General features: G+C 49.5%; 1 protein-coding gene across 7 annotated transcripts in view; it reads right to left on the bottom strand.

Moving 5' to 3' along the window:
- Positions 1-12,146, bottom strand: part of LOC144947939 (glutamate receptor ionotropic, kainate 2-like) — a 219,916-nt gene that overhangs the window by 82,312 nt on the left and 125,458 nt on the right. For 3 of the 7 annotated variants that reach the window (XM_078877355.1, XM_078877357.1, XM_078877358.1), the window contains exons 9-11: positions 10,976-11,023; positions 7,489-7,602; positions 3,465-3,668 (exon numbers count right to left, since the gene is read on the bottom strand). In XM_078877355.1, coding sequence (XP_078733481.1) covers positions 3,465-3,668; positions 7,489-7,602; positions 10,976-11,023 — 366 coding nt within the window. Of the gene's footprint in view, positions 1-3,464; positions 3,669-7,488; positions 7,603-10,975; positions 11,024-12,146 lie in introns of those variants that run through there. The other 4 variants (XM_078877356.1, XM_078877359.1, XM_078877360.1 and 1 more) reach the window with 2 other exon arrangements.

Here is a 12,146-nt window from a genome sequence, read left to right as displayed (position 1 = left end):
GCTTAAAATAAAGCAGTCTGGTGTGGACCAATCAGTTTCAAAGACAATGCATCATATATTATCAGAGCCTGTTTTTTTATTTGCAAGTTCACCACTATTCTGGCAAATTGCCCGATGATGCTGGATGCAATTACCAGCGAAACGTCGTACTCGAAAAATTGTAAATGTTGTGGATTCACTCAACACACCGGTGAGCTAAAGTAGTGAACTATTTGTCTTTTGTCAACGTGACACATTTTTTACTGAGTGGCCGTGTCGGGTGGTTGCGGCACATTTATAAATAACGAGAACGAACCCAAAACCGTTTATTATGAATAATATTGGTCGCGAAAGCCTACGTGTTCATCTTGACACCTGTTTTATTGCCAGAAAGGGTAAAACCTATTGTTATAAGTACTCGCGTGTAAACGCTCAGTATAGCTTCAAACGCAAGTCCATTGGGTGTCCTTGTCGTTACCCTGAAAGGTTTAGCAATGGCGTCTCAAACGGCATAGGATCAATATCAAAGATCTCTGAAGGGAAACTACTCGCGACTTCTGAGCGAAACTTTAAGCGTTTAAATCGCACGGTCCGGATTCACGTTGGGCACAATGTGTGGCTCCCTTACGGCCAAATCGAGTTGTTGACAATTTGTATAAAGAGCAGTGGAAGACCCCCGCACGGCATACAACCGTAGAGCAAAAACCTCGCAGGCCTTGAGAACACCCACGCGTGCATCCTGTGACAAAGGTACAGACAGGGTCATCCTCTTGTGGTGGTAGTGGTGGTGGATTCATGTGATGAATTTAAGTATGATGATAACAGTGACAACGATGATGGTTTCATACGTAGCCTGTAGAGACCAATACTCTGATGAAACCCGTGAAGAATTAGTGATGATGATGACCCTGGCCAGGATTTGAACTCATGTCCGAATAAGTTAATAGCTCCTGCCCTTGCGACTACTCTACCACCGGAACAAGCATTGCAGTCCGCACACGTACAGCGTAGGCACACAGAGTCAGCATGCACACAATTTCACTAATTCCTTGAGAAATGTAGAAAAAAAAAATTCGCACCGAAAGTAACCCGCTTTGAAAACACCCGGACGTGTTTTTTTTTTTAAGCAGCCCCATGCGTCTCGATTGTGATGGAGCTCCTGCGCAATGTGTATACAGAGTACACATAAGCAACTATTATTTCCCCAGCTGTCAGGTGCTCGCGGAGTGTAATGCCATCCGTTCGAATTCACCTCGCCTTTAAATTGCCGCTCTTAAAGTCACCCATCTCCCTTAATTGTCTCAGACATTCCCGCGTAAGGGGGCCATTTCGAACGGGGTAATGTCACGTCGGATGCAAATAATTGGGCACGTTTATTCTTTTCCTATTTTAAATATGCTGCGCTAATGAGAAATTCATTTGGTCGTCTACGGTACCGCAGCAACATCTGCCCGCGCGTGCCGCGTCACGTGACCCGGCTGACGGCCCTTAGAGCAACACATTTGAGTAAACTGCAAATCGCGATTCAAGAGGCGGAATGGTGCAGCCCTGCAGTTGCGTGCTCGCACAGCTGCACCAGGGGGGGGGGGGGGGGGCTCTGCTCTGACACACCGGCCAGATGCCTTGGGAGAGGTGGGAAGGAGGGAGGACCCAGACTTTACCCCACCACACGCATCATCCCGCTGAACGACTCGGTGTGCTTGTGGCCCTTCACACTGCTGGGTGGACACAGGCACTGTGCACGAGCCGAGATAATTCCCCGACGTTGAGACCGCCGTGCGCGGGAGATCGAATCGAAGCGGTGACCTCTGAATGGCAAGTCCAGCGGGCGACAAAAAACTAAAATTACGATGGTTGTCATACTCTTAGGTTTTTTCGGTAAAATCACGTAGGTAAAAATAAATAATAAAAATAAAATAATAGAAATAATAATATAAATAACATAATAAATCACGACGTTTCGGAGGCAACACAAGTCTCCGTCATCAGGTGGGACCGTCATAGCTAGATTTACTGTATCAAGTGATACTGTATCAAGTGATACAGTAAATCTAGCTGTGACGGTCCTACCTGATGACGGAGACTTGTGTTGCCTCCGAAACGTCGTGATTTATTATTTTATTTCTATTATTATTTCTATTATTTTTATTATTTAATTTTTACCTACGTGACTTTACCGAAAAAAACTTAAGAGTATGAATCCTTGCAGTCACGAAAGCTTCAAATCTACGACGGTTGTCATTTTTTTGTTGTCCTCATTTATACTGCTGGGCGAACATAGGCAAGTGGAGGGGGGGGGGGGCGGTGATTTAAGAAAATTGCACCGTTGTTGTCAACTGCCGCACCAGGAAATATAATTGAACTGATGACCTTTGGATTGCGAGTCCGGTTATGCTGACCGCTAGACCACGGTTGCATCCATGAAATAAGCATGTAAATCATCGCTATTTATAGGAGATCATTGATCTGAGATATATCAAAACGGGGTGCAGGAATTTAACATAAAGACTGCTGGAGGAATTTTAAACAGTGCTGCACATTCAAACACATTTCCACGATAATCTTATTCTCAGTGCTAATGTTTGGGAATTCACCTTGCCCAGTGCTCATTCTAGGCTGAGTCAACCTAGCAGAGGCGCTGAACAATTCTGTTATCGCCAGGTTTGTAGCGCATTGTGATAACTGCTGCCCAACCGCTCCCCAAAGACATGTCCCCAATATAGCCTCAACAGACTTTTGGGGGCAAGCACTGTGAGCGAGCACTTATGAAGGCCGGCGTGGCGCATATGCGGGGGTGGGTGGCCGGCACCAAACCCGGTCGCCTTTGTATCCCGAGTGACAATGTTTACACACTGCAGCAGGTAATTACTTGAGGCTGCGTTTACCCAAGGTAGGCCCAGAACCGATGCACGTACATTTTCACTGCTGTTGGCCACGAGCGGGAATCGCCACAAACACACACGCACACAGACAACAACAGGCGCCGCCGATCGCCACGAAGTGACGGTGACGGCACAACGGCGCTTGTGCCACACGCACACAAACAATACGGCAAGTCTTCGCGTAATGTGCGTTCACACAACGCGATTTCGCTATAATGCGCACCGTTATAACGCGGAACGCGCGCCGTTATAATACTTGACTCGACACTTTTCAGGAACGCTCCTACCGCATTAAACGAGGAATTGCTCAAAGTAAAGTTTTTTTTGGGTTAGATCGCGTAAAAATAAACACGTCGTTAACCCACCACCACCCGACACAGCCAATCGGTAAGGTTTGTCACGCAAACGAAATGTGCCAATTAGTTACTGCTCCAGCACACCGGTGTGCGACGGACAGTAAACCCGCGACGTTGCACAATCCGAGTTTGACGGTGCTCCCTCGCTCGCTCGCGATCACAACAGCTGACTTCATCGGCGGACGATCTCGCCGGAAAATGTGCGAGAAAGTTCCCTTTCCCCCGCGCGCGCGCACCTCTCACTCACGTGATCAACGAGCTCGCGCACCATCCCGTTCCACTGGCCGTTCTCGTCCTGCGAGCCGTATTTCTCGTCGTCCACCAGCTTGACCTCGTAGGTGAAGCCCAGGATTTTGGAGAGCTCCCTGAGCAGGTCCATGCAGTAGCCCTCGAAGCGCTCGTTGCCACGGAGAGTTCTGTGCAACTTCTTGAACATGGTGTACGGCCCTTCCTTCGGAGTCGGCGGCGGAGAGGGAGGGAGGGAAGGAAGTAAGGAAGGAAAAAGAACAGAACATCATAAAATCATCGGGGGGGAGCTTTACACGACAGCGTGCGTCTTCGAGATGACCCACGTTCGATTCCGACGAATGGCAGTGACAGCAAATTTATGAACCCGGTTCAGGGTCTCCCCTCGTTCGACCTAGCCTGAAATGAGTACCTGGTGCGGTTTGTAAACATCAGCACTGGGGAGACAAAGGCGGTCGGGCGTGGTGCTGGACACCCACCCCCTCGCGTGCCGTGCCGGCATTCATAGGTGCTAATCGCGAACAGCACTTGCCCGAAAAGTCTGTTCAGGCTATACGGGGATGTTTGTATGTGTTTGTATGTGTATATGTGTCTACATAACTGTGTGTTTAGGTACAGGTTTATCTGTGCGTGTCTCTGGGTATATGTGTATGACTATGTGTATAACGGTAGGAGGCTGCTAGATTTTTGTGCAGCCCATGGGCTTGTAATTACCAACACGCTCTTCCGGCATCGGCGCATCCACACAACATCATGGATGCATGCCGGGTCCAAGCAAGAACATCTGCTGGACTACGTAGTGACGGACCAGCGGATGCGAGCCCATGTCCTTGACACCAGGACCTACCGTGGAGCTGATCTGCCCTCTGACCATCGACTAGTCATCTGTAAGATGCGCCTGCCATTCTTCCACTCCGGTGGTGGGTGTACACCCAGGATCCCATTCCAACCAAAAGTGGCCTGGTCTAAGTTAGCTGATGAAAGTTGCAAGCGAGAATTTCATCATCGCTTGCAGCTGGGGTTGGCATCGTCCCCCACTCCACCTGATGTCGAGGGTAAATGGGCGAGGTTTAAGACTGTGACTCATGCAGCTGCAATGGCTGCTTTGGGTACGCGGTCCAGACCTCCCCGGGAACCCTGGCTGACGGAGGAGGTGTTCAGGTTAATTGAGAAAAAGCGACAGGCCCACTCTCATCGCCTACAGCATCCCACGTCAGAGAATGAGGAGGTTTACCGCAGTCTTCGCTCGGAGGTTCGGAGAGCCGTGAGGCGCTGTAAGGATGGGTGGTGGTCGCGGGTTGCTGAGGAGATGGAGTCTGCCTCAGTGGCCCGCGATCACAAATCACTATTTAACTCCATCAAAAAAGTAACCTGCAGCGCCACACCTATTACCATCATTAGAGGAAAAAACGGTGATCCAATCTCCGACCCCCAGGAACAGGTTTGCAGATTTGCTGAGCATTTCTGTGAGGTCCTGGGGGAGGGAAAATCTCTCAGCCAGGAAAACATCATGGCACAAAGTGGGGATAACCCTGCTGAGGCTGCGGTGCCTCAAATATTGGAAGAGGTCACCCCCTGTGAGTGGCTGGCTGAGGTACCGGCTGTTGAGGAGGTACTGAGGGCGATCCGGAGTCTGAGACCAGGGAAGGCACCGGGCAGAGATGATCTCCCAGGCGAAATGCTGAGGGAGGGTGGCGTTTGTGCACAGACTGCCCTATATGACATCATAACAACAGTCTGGACCACTGGACGGGTTCCGCAGGACTGGAAGGATGCCCTGGTGGTCCCCCTCTTTAAGAAGGGGGACCGTACCGACTGTAACAACTACAGGGGCATCTCACTCCTCAGTGTGCCGGGTAAGGTCCTGGCAAGGATTATTCAACATCGCCTTGCTAGGCATGCTGAGGAGAGGCTTGCGGAGCCCCAATGTGGTTTCAGGAAAGGGCGGTCCTGCACAGATGCCATATTTTCTGTCCGTCTGCTTCAGCAGAGGTGTAGGGAATTCCAAAAAGACCTACATCTCTGCTTTATTGACCTGGTCAAGGCCTATGATACCATCAGTAGGACTGGGCTCTGGGTTGTTCTTCGTGCTTTCGGAGTCCCTGACCCTCTGCTCACGATCATTAAGGACCTTCATGATGGTGAGCGGGCCCGGGTAAAACTACGTGGCCGGGAGTCGGAGCCTTTCCCTGTACACCTTGGGGTGCGACAGGGATGTCCTCTGGCTCCCACATTATTTAACATCTATTTCGACTGCGTAGTTCGTGAAGCCTTCAATAGCTGTACCGGGGGAATTTCCATTTGGTACAGATATAATGGGAGGCTGATCGACGCCCGGGTGCGATCAAGGGATGGCTCCCTATTGGTCAACCACGTTATGTATGCCGATGATTTGGTAATAGCTGCTCATTCAGAAGAGGAGTTGGAGACGCTGCTGCTGAGACTGGAGCGTGCCACTAAGAGGTGGGGCCTTACCATCAGCCCCACCAAAACTAAGCACCTGCCTGGGTATTTTGTACCATCGGACACTCCACCCCCACAACTCCCAATTGGTGATGGGGCAGTTGTGGAGAGAGTGGAGAGTTTCCCATACCTGGGCAGTGTGCTTATGACCGGCTCCAGTTTATCAGCAGAGGTCTCACTCCGAATCAGTCGAGCGGCAATATCTTTTCATCGGTTGCGTAACGCTGTGTGGAAGCTACCTGGTCTGTCGCTCCGCACGAAGCTTCAGGTCTTCTCGGCCACGGTCATTCCCTCCCTTCTCTACGCTTGCGAAACGTGGACCCCCCTAGTGGAGCATCTTCGCCGGTTGGAAACATTTAGGCTGGCCTGCCTACGATCCATCCTGGGTTTAACCAGGCTGGATTGTGTGAGGAGCTCACAAGTCCTTGAAAGATCTGGGCAAAGTCCCATCAGTGAGCTCCTCCGGCAGGCAAGGCTGCGTTGGCTGGGTCATGTAGCCCGCATGCCCAGCCACCGCATGCCTAAACAGCTTTTGTTCGGCCGGATCGAGGGGGCTAAACGGGCGCGGCACGGGCTAGAGAAGAGATGGAGTGATGTGGTACAGGAGGACGTGGAGCTGAGTGGACTTGCCGATGACTGGTACCAGCGGTGTCAAGATCGGCCTCTGTGGAGGAGGCTCGTGAAGGACGCTACTGGGCAGTTGGAGGCAGTCGCCCTCCAACAACAACGGAGGGCGGAGGAGCGACGCTCACAACAACGAGCGGAGCGACGGGTGGCTAAAGCACAGCAAGTTGGTACAGTAGGGGGCACAGGTGGTGCATCAGCCAGTCATCTCGGTCATCTCGGTCAGTCGACCCGTGGCACCTGGGTCTGCCCCGTGACCTCCTGCCAGCGGGCGTTCGACACTTCACGTGGCCTCAAGGTGCACATGGCCTGGCACAAGCGTCGTGGTGACGTCACCGCCACTTAGTGGCGAATGGCGGTTGTTGTGTCTGCATTGATTATGTTTGCATTTGTATCAATATTCATTTCATGTTTGTGCGATATTTTCGATTTCTCATGTGACGCAGTTGTTTTTGATCCATTTTCTCTGTCCTTCATTGCTGTACTTTATTATTATTATTATTATTTCCCTTTGTCAATCTGGTGACCCAGGGCATCATGGCAAATGAAACTCATCTCCTGGTTAAACAAATACTCTCAACGTGACCTGTGTGTACGTCTCCAAGTATATGTGCACGTGAATGTATGTCGAACTCCTTTCGCACCGTACGTAGCCACCCATGCAAACCGGAGGAGCGGGTGTAGGACAACAAACTAAACAAAAAAATCAGTTCTCAATAAATTGAGTTTGTCAATCTACATGACTTAGGAAGGGAGAGCGTTCCGGACGGCCGCAGAAGCGCGTCCGAAAAGCGACGGCTCGGCAAAATCCCCCGCCGCGGCCACGAGAACGAGCGGAGTTTGCGCGACGATGGTTCAGGCTGCCTGCCGAGATCAGCGAGGCGTGCGTGCGTGCGGCATGCCCCCCCCCCCCCCCCCCACAGGACCAAGGCGCGTACCAGTATCGTGGTGACAATGAGAGTCCGGTTGGACAGCGAGTCCGTCACGTTGACGGACTTGTCCTTGTTGGCCTCCAGCATCTTCAGTCCCGTGACCGTGTCCCACGTGCCTATCTGGGTGACAAGAAGGCGGCGGTGAGCGGGCTGTGCGGCGCTCGTCCAGACGAGGGTTTTGCCGCGCCGCGCGAGCCTCCGATTGGCGCCACGTGACACTCGGCACGCCGAACACGGGAGAAGCTCCTCTTATCCACCACCCGATTACTCCGCAGTGCCAATTGCCACGTGCGGGAGCGGTAGGGTCCGCCAAAAACAACTCCTCTTGCCCGTGTGGGCCCCCCTTAGTATGTCTGTCATCTGACATCGCCCGCAAAAAAATTCGCCCGGGGTCATTCATGGAGCGGCGTCCACAGTTTCGCAGTTAAGAGGAGTCGCACTACGAACTGCTCCAATAATCCGCAATTGTCTGCAAACGTTTTCCCACCGGCAAGTTCAGAATATGTGCAGATAACCCCCGCGTATGATATAGGATTCGAAACATTGCTCCCCCCGTTTTCGTTGAATTGTTCCCTGTGCTCGTACTCGTTTAAGGCTGAGTTGACCTACTGGAGGGCCGCTTTTGGGGCAAGCGCTGTTAGCGAGTAGCACCCATGAAGGCCAGCACGGCACGCGAGAGAGTGGATGGCCAGCACCACGCCCACCCAGCTTTGTCTCCCTGGACCTCTCCTTGTGAGACTGAGTCGCCCAAGGAGAGGCCCAGGACCGGTTCAGATCGCCATCACCGGTGTTGGCCGCGAGCGAGGAATCGAACTCGGCTCGCCAAAATAGTAGCGCAGCACACTAACCCCCAGACACACACACGACAGAGGCACGCGCGCAGTGCAAGCATTGTGGTGTTTTTTTTGGTCTAAACCTACCAAAGCACCGAAAATGCGCGCCGCCCATGCAAACTTAAAGCGCGAGGAACAACATTTCGGTATTTGAGCGCGGGGCTATAAAAGCAGAACGCGGAAGGAGGAGAAGGGAAAGAAGTCGCGCTCTCCTGCAAGGCGAGAGCATTCCCCATCGCCGAACGCGGTCACTGCTGATTGGGAGCCCCCCGAGATTTTCTTTCGTCGCAACGAGCGACGAGAAATACATCGGGCTGGGATGGACCGTGGGCTCGGCATTATAATTGCCGTGCTTACACCACTTGTTCAATCCGCATTGTAGATGTGTTCAATTATAAAGGGAAAGGGATTAGCGCTGCGAACAACACGTCTAATGGCTTAACTGCAATAAGCAACCAAATGGTAATTTTGTTCATTTTACACTACATTAGGGAAAGTAGTTTTTCCTCGAGCTATGAGAAATTTGCCTTGGTGAATGAACACACACGCACACACAGAGATTTAGAATAGTCGGCCTTGAAAGTTATACTTCACATTGCACTATCATCATCAGCAGCCATGCCCTATCCACTGCTGGATGAAGGCCTCCCCCAAAATCGTCCAGCATCTCCCACGTGTCACTTCCCTTAAAACACTCTGGATACTCACTCATTGATCCCGAGGAAATTTTATCTCATCCGCGCGTCGCAATTCCCAGCGTGGCAGATCTTCACCGCGCTTCTCTTTCGCACTTTAACTTTTGTTTTCACTTTACGTTTCATTTTCTTCGTGAATGGAAGCGTTTCCGACTCTTGTAAATGTTGTTTGTGGTGTCAAATGCATTGTGCCGATGGCAGTGGCTTTCACCCAAACTTCCCCCTTTCCGGAGCAAAGCCGCAAAGGAATCTACCCGTCAAATCCTTCACCCCACTTGCATAAATGATTGCTACTTAATTAATTAGCATTTGCGTTCCACTTGAGTCATCTTTCTAGAGGCACGGCTCAATTCACGCTAATTTGGATAGTTCCCTGTGTGCGAACGATTGGTATTCTTGACAGGTTTAAGGAAATTAATGTTAAACATAGAAACGCATTGACACTGGGTCACATCGCGAACGTATGTGCGTAACGACCAGCGAAGCGTCGTAATCCCTTGTCAAATATTCCCGCATTGCTGTCCAGCACAGAGGTGCGCTGCAGCAGTAATGAATTGGCACGTTTATTCATTGGATGCATCAGGTGGCGGAGGATGTATGGGCACACTCTTTGCTCGCGCGAACTGGCGTGAAAATGAATCGTGATATTTGGTTGCGAAGGCATGTGCAGTGTTAAATGTACAATGACACGGGCAGTCTTTTGTAAAAAAATATATAGTTTTTCCTCGATTTAAGTGTGTTTTTTCAGCTGTGTTTTCCCCACAACTGATAATCACAATCAAAAGTGATCAGAGGCAACAGCATGGGTTTCGCAGCGTGTGCCAAAACAGCTGGTGACGCTTAATTAATTATGCATACTCTTGCATCTGACCTTCCCATCCCATCACAGACACCAAACATAAACGTCAATGAATATTCATACGCTGAGAAAACAAACACCGAATCGAATTAAAAAAACATATTTCTAATTTTCACCGTTGTTATACAAGATGCTTGAGTTACAAATGTTAACCTTTTTTTAAACATTACTAATGGAATACATCTCGTCGTTGAGGATAAAAGTGTTAAGGCGCAGCCCTGCAATTTCTTACCCACGCCACTGCTGGCAGAAGGGCCTCCACTCAGGGGGAGTATACTTTGGCCTACTCTTCCACACTGGTCAGACGTTTTGCAAGAGATGGGAGTGCCCACACTTTACCCCACCACACACGACCTGCCAAGAGTCGAGCGTAGTCTCAGAAACGGACTCGGAATCTTTCTTTACACCTGGAGGAATCCGTTGAGCTCTGAAGTTATTTTTCACAGATGTCCAGTGGGGGCGGATAGGAACGTCACAGGTAGTGGTAGGTTGCCAGGCACACTGCTGCGTGAGCAGAGGCGGTGGAGGGGATTTAATAAACTCGCCAACTGCAACAACCGCCTCGCCACCGGGACATCAAACAGAACTGGCGACCTCCGAATTGCAAGTGCGTTGCACCAACCATCCCCCCCACGGCAGCATCCCCCATTATTTGTAAACAAAACACACACATTTTTCGATTTAAAGCTTTCGTGACTGCAGGGATTCATCTTCTTGGTTCTTTCGGTAAAGTCACGTAGAAGGGAAATAATAAAATAATAAAAATAAAACATAATACAAATAATTATTTTATAAAACATAATAACATAATTATTTTATTATGTTTTATTTTTATTATTTTATTATTTCCTTTCTACGTGACTTTACCGAAAGAACCAAAAAAATAAAAACATAAAATAATTATTTTATAAAGCATAATAACTTAATTATTTTATTATGTTTTATTTTTATTATTTTATTATTTCCCTTCTACGTGACTTTACCGAAAGAACCAAGAAAAACACACACACGAGAGACGCGTTAAAGGAATGGTGTAGATTACAGCGACCGCTTTGACCGGTGCAGATAACCTGCGAAACGGGTGAATTTATAATTAAAACACAAACCTTCGTCCAAACTTTTTTATGAGGCCCTTGCACCACCTCACTAATCGCCTACCATGGGGGAAACAAAAAAAAACATGAGTGAAACAAAACAGAAAGAGCAAGTGCCATGCACGTGCAACATCCACAGCAAAGTATAAACACACGGGCTCTGCAGCAAAGGTTAGACCAGAATAATACGGATTCAAATCATACCACAAGAATCGCGCCGATGGATTGACAAATCAAAGAACGATGTAGCACATTTGTGACAAAATGCTGGGGAAAAAATGCAAAATAACCAAACATATGAGAAGTTGGAATATCTCACAATACCCGAAGAGGAGAGAACAGTGGGCAATGCATGGAATGCATTGCCTTCAGGGTTCATTTTCTCAATCGATCTTTTATTGGACGCCTGCTGCTTGGTTGGCTTAGGGTACGGATTAGTATCGGCATAAGGCACTAACTAGCACTATACTACAATCCGCACCTACCCATAACAATCCTATATTATTGTACCCTACGTTCCTGTTATCGGAGAAATTAGTGTCAAGAGGATAAAATAAAGCGGGATGGATGTGGCATGCGAGCCTTCTGAACTGTTCCGGCTGAAATTTTCCACGGATTGTCTCGAGTGGTAAATAATTATTACAAACCTCACAATAAAACTGGGATTCTTCATGTCCTGGGAAGACCTACACACATGTTTCCGATGACAGCCGCTACCACACCCAGAGGGCAACGCCGGGTTAAAAGGAGAGTGCTTTATAGACAGCATTTGGTCAGACGCTCCTCGAAGTGAAAGAAAATATCTGGGACCAGATGGCTCAGCGGTACAGAAAATGGCTCGCAATCAAAAGGCTGTCAGTTCAACTAATGGTTGGGTGTTGATTTAGGCCATCGCTCCTCCCAGGTCGATAAAATGATTACCACTTTTTGGGGAAGTCAACAGCGGCTCTCCTTAGTATACTTAAACAATTTTTTATTTCACTAGGCGAGGCCTCACTGAGCCACACAGCGATCTGGCCACCACAAATGATAGCTCAACGAAGTGACTCATCATCATCACGTGGTAATTCACAGCAGCCAGATGCTTGAAACGCACGCTTCACCCAACGTCCCACCCCGCCCCCCCCCGTTACGTGAACGTGGAATTCCCGTCGTTGGCTCAGGGCTGTAGATGGGAGAGGGG

This window comes from Lampetra fluviatilis, chromosome 47 (assembly GCF_964198595.1).
Source record: "Lampetra fluviatilis chromosome 47, kcLamFluv1.1, whole genome shotgun sequence".
In the NCBI taxonomy this organism is placed as follows: domain Eukaryota; kingdom Metazoa; phylum Chordata; class Hyperoartia; order Petromyzontiformes; family Petromyzontidae; genus Lampetra; species Lampetra fluviatilis.
This window is presented reverse-complemented; position numbering and strand designations above follow the sequence as displayed.